This window comes from Centruroides sculpturatus, unplaced genomic scaffold (assembly GCF_000671375.1).
Source record: "Centruroides sculpturatus isolate CEXI.00-Female unplaced genomic scaffold, Cexi_2.0 scaffold530, whole genome shotgun sequence".
Classification (NCBI taxonomy): Eukaryota; Metazoa; Arthropoda; class Arachnida; order Scorpiones; family Buthidae; genus Centruroides; species Centruroides sculpturatus.
Window position 1 is genome coordinate 523,761 of NW_019386973.1, and position 8,544 is coordinate 532,304.

The following is an 8,544-nucleotide window of genomic DNA, read 5'->3' on the forward strand; positions in this document are numbered from 1 at the left end:
CGTGTGATGTTTCTTCACAGAACAATCAAAGATTAATTGCTGTAAAGAGAAAGTAGAGAATAGTTTAAATTTTTATATTTATAACTAAAATAAAAACACTAAGTAATAAATAATTCGTAGATTCACTGTTAAAGGTATAAATTTATTATTAACAATTGAAAATTATGAAAATAAGGATTATATTTTAGAAGCATTTTCGATGTTTTGGAATCTGCTTTTTTTCAGGAATAATTTATTTGTAATGACTGTAATATTCGATCAATTTTAACCAAGATTTCCTACTTTCAATTGTCGTGATAGGTTTTCTGTATAACTGTTTATATGCTAAATATGATGGTTTGTTTAATTCAGAAACTGTTTTTTACACTTACTGTAGCTAGGTTATTTGTATTATTTACGTAAATTTCAGTATTAATATCAAGTATGGACAACACGATGAGCCAAATTTCAATTACTTTTTCAAATACTTTAAAAAATACCTATTTATATCTACATACAATCAGTATGAAAGCCTTTTTACAACATTGTTATTAGTGAAAACTCGACTGTTAATATGTACAAAGAGCGTAGAACTCTTGAATTTTCTCTTGGTAGATTTGAATTGATAGCTCCCAGGAAGCCATACAGAAAGAACTTTTTGCTTCTATAAATAGGTAAATATATAAAAATGCTAATATTTGTTAATTAAACAGATTTGTAAATTCTATAGCGATATTAGTCTATCATTAACAACAGGGCAGTATCTATTTAGGACTTCTGATTTAATTGCATATAATTATACTTCCTTTCACCATCTTATCTACTGTAGCTGGAGTACAGCAATTGAGTTATTGATAAGTCGTTGAAGTTAGCAGAGAGAAAGAGAAAGGAAAAATGGCAAAAAGCTTAGTTTTAAAAATAGGGACAAGTGTTATATTTAAAAAAATTGTAAATGCTAATGTTCAGAATCTTTATTAATCTGACCCCGAATTTTTCCGGTTTATGCAGGTTTCCGTTTTAAGCTGGTTTTACTGTATTAATTATTATTATTCCGGTTGTTATATATAACAAATTAACAGGGAAATTGCGGCATTGGGTCAAAGATCATTTTCCAAGATTTTTATATTTTTGGACACTGAGAACCTTCGAACGTTGAGAAACAGAGGAGAAAATGGAGATATTTTTCTGTAAGTATTGATATTAGTGAGTGCATGTGGGTATTTATGTGAGGGACACGCTTTTCTTTACCCATCTTGAACCTTAATAACTCCTGTATCTTATGGCTGAAATTTCTGAAATATTTCAGGGAAGTTTGTTTATTAGGCAGATACATGCCATAAAATTTTGATGGATAAAAGTCGAGCAAATGGGAAGATACAGGAGGGACACGTGTAAGTACTTCAGATTTTAAATTACTTTGCAAAAAGTCTATCCCTTTTAATTGACGATAGGCAACTTATTCTATAATTTATACTAATCGTTATTTTAAAAACACCAGCTAAAGTATATCAAATTAATATGCAATTAAACGAACAATCTCTCTCTCTAGTATTAAATTATTTTATCATTATTTGCAGTTACACTTTCCATAAATATATTTGTGAGGATCCGAATTCGGACTTTTCGTGTGTTTATATCATTTCACATTGTAGCCATACTTTCATTCGATAACTGTCAACTTTCACACCTGGGAGCTAAACATCTGCTAAGTTCTCAGGCTTAATAACGACGCTTTTTCAGCACCTTTCGACCTAATATCTCCGTTTCAACAATCCAACCTGAAAAACAGACAACAAAGTGAGGCAGTCGTCACCAGTTCCTCGATCGGACCACTCGAGTTTTTCCTGTGCCTCGCCTTTGGATATTTCTTCGCCTTTGGATATTTTTTCGCCTAATAACTGTGGAAATAAGAACTGTCTTCTGTCTTCTGAGTCCAGAACTGTCTTTTTTTGGGATTTCATACAAGGTAATTATCGACACGCGAACTTCTGTAAACTCTCTCTCTCAAATCGGGTCATATCTTAATATCTAATACTTATCAAATCGAGAAATGTATCTAACAGCCGCCCTAATGTATAGCCTATCGTTAACTATTAAACAGTTGTTACGTTAAAGCGTCTCTGAGTAAGTCACTTCCGGTGCGCTGTCTCTCCTTCCATCCCGACTCTGTTTGCTCACACACGCGACCGCTCACACGCCCGAACGAAACGGTTTCTGTGTCTAGCCGTGAAGACACAGTGGTGTCAGTCCTGACGAAACCTGGCATTGCGATCTTCGCCGACGCGATGTCGACCCTTCGGTCACGTGGTGCCGAAGTATAGGGAGGCCCTTCGGCATTGTCACATATTTGTCTTATCCGATTTGAACATCGTGTTTATATGAAGTGATATCACGAAAAATACATTTAAAAATAAGTACTTTATAGTCGATTGTTTTTCTTAAATCATTTTCTTTGATTTTAGTTGTGTGAATAATTTTATTTTTCTATTTATAATTGATAATAATTGATAACGAAGCCTAGAACTCTTTTAGTTGTCACTAACTCTACGCAGCCATAATAGATGACAAAGTTTTAAACAGATAAATCAGTTTGACACTTACATTGAAAATTTAGTTTAAACAATTGTATTTTGTTTTATATATATATACAAATTTCGAATGTATACGAGTTTCATTATATAAAATGATGTTAAAAACAATAAAAACAGGGGTAAGACATATTGAAGACATCTGTATATATTTGAAAATTATGGTTGTTGTGATAAACCAGCAACACTTTTTCGAGATTCCACTTTATCTTCTCAAAAAATATTTTCAAACGAAATAAACTTTTCCGTACTGTATATCATAAGCTTTGATTTTTCGTTCATGTACACAAAATTGGTCATACTTGAATGTCTCTATTCCATTTGCAGAATACTAAAGTCTGCTGTAGAGGTACAAGTTCCAGAAAGAATATGTGCAATTTTGTTTATTGTTATCGAACTCGGATCCATTTTCACAATTTGTTGTAACTGTGGATGCAACTCTTCCAGGAGAGACTATTCTTAGTTTCATATATATCAACATCACTCACCAGCAGCAGTCCTCTACTTTAGTATATCAATTGCAATTTTCGCCAAACAAATTCGTGCTTCTGCCAAATACACCTGCTTCAACCAAACAGCAAAGCATAGTACGTTTTGCACCTTCAATTGTTTCAGCTTTGCCAGAATTCAATATTTGAATGACTTAAAAATGAAATTTAAAAAATCAGCCGGTTAGTTGAGTTAATTTATGCATTCTCTTTCACTGACTTATCTACTACTTCCATTTGCTTTGCATGCAAGAATAAAACTTCCAGCTTTGTACCCAAGTGGATAAAGAGCTGAGGAATATTGGAAGACTTTCTCTAAATACTTATTCTTGAGGCTCTTATCAGAAACATTTTTTTCGCTGATTCTTTAAATGCATTTGTTGGAGAAAAGCTAATTCTTATGTTTTTGACTAATTGATAGAGACCGTGAAAACACAAGTGATACTTCCGGATAGAATTTCGAATAATTCGTAACATCCGAATGAGAAAACATTAAAATAGAAAATGGTAAAATAACAGAATCAACACTGTAATCACAGAACATGAACGAAAAAAACGTGAGTAAAAAATTATCAAATTATTTTTCTAATTTAATATTGTACAAAATCTGAACAGCAGTATGATTAGCACAAATCAGTATATATTTTTGACAGTCGGCTATTCACATTTTAATTAGGGTTTATGCAAATAAACACGCTGACAAAAGTGGCATGAAGAATTGTATAAGAAAAATCATAATATGAAACTCTGACAAGAAAACTGAACGTTATTTAACATGTAACTCTACATCTACATCTTCGTTTGGTGGAATGAGCATAAAGAATTTTGAAATAAAGTTAACTATATTTATCTATCATTACTTTACTCGTAATTTCTCAATTGTTTTATGTTTTATGTCTCCATTCTATAACTAATGTCACCTGATTCTATGACAATGACACGCGACATATGGTTAATCTTTGGGAGAACATCTTAAAATCTTCGAAGAGAATTTTTCACTTTAAACCTGAATGCGACGATGTTTTTTCTTAAATACTAGGTAAATTATATTCTGTTCTATTCCAGAATGGTTATACACGTATATTTTACTTATTTATAAAAAGTTTACATACGTAACAGGTTCTAAAATTAAAGGTATTTGTATACTCTTTAGCAGAAGATGGCAGATGCAATTAGGATTGCAACGACATTTACAGAGGTTGGTATTTCCAAAAGTAAATTATAGTAATCTATTCAGTATTAATTTCTTTGGTATAAATGTCTAATAATTTTTTATATTTCCCTATACAGTAGACCCGCCTATAACACGGGTTCCTATAATTACGATTCCTATAAGACGGCGAAAAAATTTCGACGGTATCCATACAAACCTGGTAAAAAAACTCCTATAATTCTGTAAAACGTCATCGGGCAGCCGAACTACTTTCCGCCGTCCAGCGCCACGCTACGGAGAGTTTAGACGAGTAAGATGTTTACTATAGTTTGTACAGTATGTAAATTAGGTACCGTAAGTCTAATACAGTGCTATACTTTTATACATTTCTTGTGAAAGAAACATTTCTTATTCAACGGCCATAAAAATTATTTATATTAATGATGTCTCCGAAGTTCAAGGAAGTTTTCGCAGAAAAATAACTTATCAGAAATCGCGGACGGGTTTGGTGCGTTGCTCCGCGACGAAAACAAGCTTGAGCAATGGCGACGTCGAACGGTGCACACTCGGTAAGTCATCATACAATTTTTTGTTTATAACATAGTTTATACGGATTATTCCCCAAAAAATTATACATATTTTAGAAATGTTGAGTAGAATTAGTCTAGAATCGATTAATTTTATGGAAGAAAACTTTTCAAACAGCTGTAGTCCGTAAACTTCACACGTGTCGAGCTGTGATTGGCAAGGACTCGTAAGAAATCGATTCATAAAGAACGGAACGTATCTACCGTGTTATAGGGGGTCGACTGTAAAATTTTTTTTAGATGCAACTTCGAATGTACTTTCGACTAAAGTAAAAAACTTATGCGAATATGGCAATAAATTTACGAATATCTCCATAGGAGAAATTAAAGTTTATTATTCTGAAATTTCACCATGTTATGGTAAATTTTTCAGTCATATTTACGTTTTATCATATGCAAACGTCATCTTTAGATTTTTAAGCAGATGAAGGAATTAATTATAATAATGTATAAATTAGTATTTTCAAATCATTTAAGTAGCAGATCCTTATATCATGATATTTTCAACACTATATATATTATACAATGTCATATATTATGAAAGAAAGGAATTTTTATATAAGTTTTATGATGAACTTTGCTAGATTTATGTAAGTGCGAAAAATTTTATAAAATCTTTAATATGTTTAGATAATATTTTTATATTTACAAAGTTTCATCGATTCCTAAAGGGTTAATAAGACCCCATTGGGGAGCCCTGTACTGATACAAATCATCGAAATATATGATGGCAATAACTTTTCCAATGAAAATGGGCATTATGAGGCAAAGGGATTTTACACATGTAGGTTGTTTCTTTCCATTGTTCAATATTTTTAAGGGATGTCGTGTTTTCCACTGCTATCAATGGTGAAGAATCTGTTAAGAATTCTTATCGTTCGTTGCAACGTAGTGTTCAAGAACTTCCCTTTTTAGATAACACGGCTCTACCATGTACACAAAGTCGATTTTTCTTAAAATGTCTGCTTTTACTACACATAAATTAAAAATTACTGTAATTTTTTAAACATTTTCTAATGTTTTATTATAAACATTTCAATTCATTTTTCAGAATGTTCACGTTTAAAAACTGGTAAATGTTCGAATGTGTTGACTGGATAGATGAATGTTGTAGAAGTTGGCAAAGAATCTTCAAATATAACATTGGATAATATAGCTAATTATATCAGAAACAGAAATAGTAATATTATAGTAAAGTTAAGAAAATCATATATGTCATTATAATGTTTACAAGTTTCGATCTCTGTGAAATACTTTCTGGTAAAAGGTCCACTCAAAAAGGGGACTGTCATGTGGTTCATGGCGTTTGTAATTTTCAATTTTTCAAATTAAATTAAATGCTTAAAATAATTAGAAAAAATAGACTCTATACAGCAGGAGTGGGCAAGCAAGAGTTCAGTGGGAGCCGAAATGTAGGTTTTGCAAAATGCATGGAAGCAGCAGTTCTGTATTTTTTTTATTCTGTACTGCAGTTCTGTACCGCGATCTTATTATATAATATAAATATAATATAAAACAAATATTGAATTTTTTAATAAACATATTTTCACAAAATTCTGGAAATAAAATTGTAAAAATAATAATATAAGAAATTAACATTTTCATCAAGAGCCGCATTTGCTTATGTCTTCTATATAGTAACTAGAAAATTTCACATTAATTTACTCGTATAACAATGAAGAATGCAATTCCGATAGTAAATTTTTACACCATTACAATTTGTTGTAAAAAAAGTGGATTGTATCAATGCAAATTCTGATAATGTTTTTTTATTTCCTTACACAATTAATTTAAATAAATTCCGTTTTCTATATTAGAAAACAGTACAAGTACAGTACATTCAGGCTAATCTGAATACTTGAATATTTGAACAAATTTAAACCGAACAATTTCTAATATTTTTCTAACTAAAATAAAACACTTGTTAACTGTACACATGCAGCTCGCATGTAAAGTAGCTGTAAGTCACGTGTAGTAAACATTAGTCTACTACTCATTTTTTCTAAGACCCTCTTTTACATGGCAATTCTAACATCCTTTTTTTGCGAATTTTATTTTATATGCTAAAAACATATGAAACAGATAAACGAGGAGCGGTTTTCACTAAAACTCTAATTATTTTCAGATAATTTTCAGAAATATAAAGGGCACTTGAGAAACATTATGGAATAGACAAGACTTATATGAAAACTTTATTATGGGACAATATAGGAAAAAATTTACGTTTAAAGGGATATTGTATAGATTCACTTGTACAGGAAATAAATCATTCAAGAAATCCAATAGGCAATGCTACTAAAATGAAGAATATATTTAAGGAAGTGAACAATGGACATAGAAATGTTTTTATTTCTGGAAAACCAGGTTTTTTCAAATCTGTGTTATGTATGAAGATTGCATACGATGTTTGGACAAATGAAAATTCTTCAGAAAATTACCTTAGTCACTTTGATTTTGTAATTCTCGTTACATTAATGAATGTTGGTGACGAGAGTGTACCAGATGCAGCTCTAGAAGCTATTTGCAGAAAACCAGAAGCAAAGATGAGAAAAAAAACATATTAAAAGCTAATTTAAATTTATTAATTATTTTAGACGAATACGAAAGTAGTTATGAAGAATCTACAATACAGTTTATCAGAAAATATTCGTTTGATATATCCGGTAATATGACGATTCTTCTAACAAATTGTCCTCACGTTTCCGAAGGAATAAGGGAAATTATGCATTCGCAATTTATCCTGGTACGATTTACAGCCAAACAATAAAAAAATATATAAACTCAATGTTCAAACAATCAAAAAACATAATACACAAACTGCATAATACATTCAATTGTTCTTTTACAACGTGTCCATTAATGTTACATATGCTCTGTTGCTTACATTTGAGTAATCAATTAGAAACTTTCGAAAGGAAGACAGATTTGTACATCTAAATATTTGAATTACTTATCAAGAGATTTATAAGAAAGAATGGTAAACGTCAAACTTTAAAAGAAAGAAAGTAATTTTTTACTGAAGATATGTTAGTTAAAATAGGTATATTTATATTTTTGAAAAGCATCTGAGATTAGACGATATAAGTAACTTCCGTTATTCAGAAACAATTCAAACAATTAAAATAGAAGATTTAAAAGAATGTTTTCTCGATAACAAAGAAATTATTTTCTGTTTGAAGTTTTTCGTTCAGTGCTCTGAAAAAAGGGTAAGATGTATTTTGTCTTCGCCCATGAGAACTTTAAACACTTCTTTATTTGCTGTTTATATTTACAAAAATGAAAAGGCGCCATTCTTTTAATGTTACCACGATTATTTCTATGTCACTCCTTCTATATTTACACGCAATAGCAAATGTATTATGTTTTACGTGGGTCTATTTGAAACCGATAGAAATACGAAAATAACTTTAAGCTATTTCAAAAAAACTGTATTTCCGTTACAGTTTGCATCGAAAATATACAAAAAAAAAAAAAAACAAATTATGAATGACAACAACAAAAATTTACCTGTAAATTATCTCGCAGTGTGAGAGTGATGTACTCTCACGATTGTTATTTTATTAAATTACAATTGTTGCACATAAATGTAGAATATTTAACCTTTATCACAATGGTATACATTATATATTTTCCTCCTGGTTTAAATGAGAAGACCAATCCGAATACATTTCAAATAAGTCATTGCAGCTGTTTTCATAACGCGATTTTCTCGTTTTAGTGTTATTGCCGTGATGTCTGGCGATCAGTTT

At 30.7% G+C, this 8,544-nt stretch overlaps 1 protein-coding gene across 1 annotated transcript in view; it reads left to right on the forward strand.

Moving 5' to 3' along the window:
* Positions 1-7,538, forward strand: part of LOC111615995 — a gene marked incomplete at its 3' end in the record, with an annotated part of 39,774 nt that extends 32,236 nt beyond the window's left edge. The window contains exons 6-7 of the mRNA XM_023357440.1: positions 7,027-7,318; positions 7,390-7,538. Of these exons, the coding sequence (XP_023213208.1) occupies positions 7,027-7,318; positions 7,390-7,538 (441 nt within the window). The remainder of the gene's footprint in view (positions 1-7,026; positions 7,319-7,389) is intronic.
* Between the last annotated feature and the right edge of the window lie 1,006 nt (positions 7,539-8,544).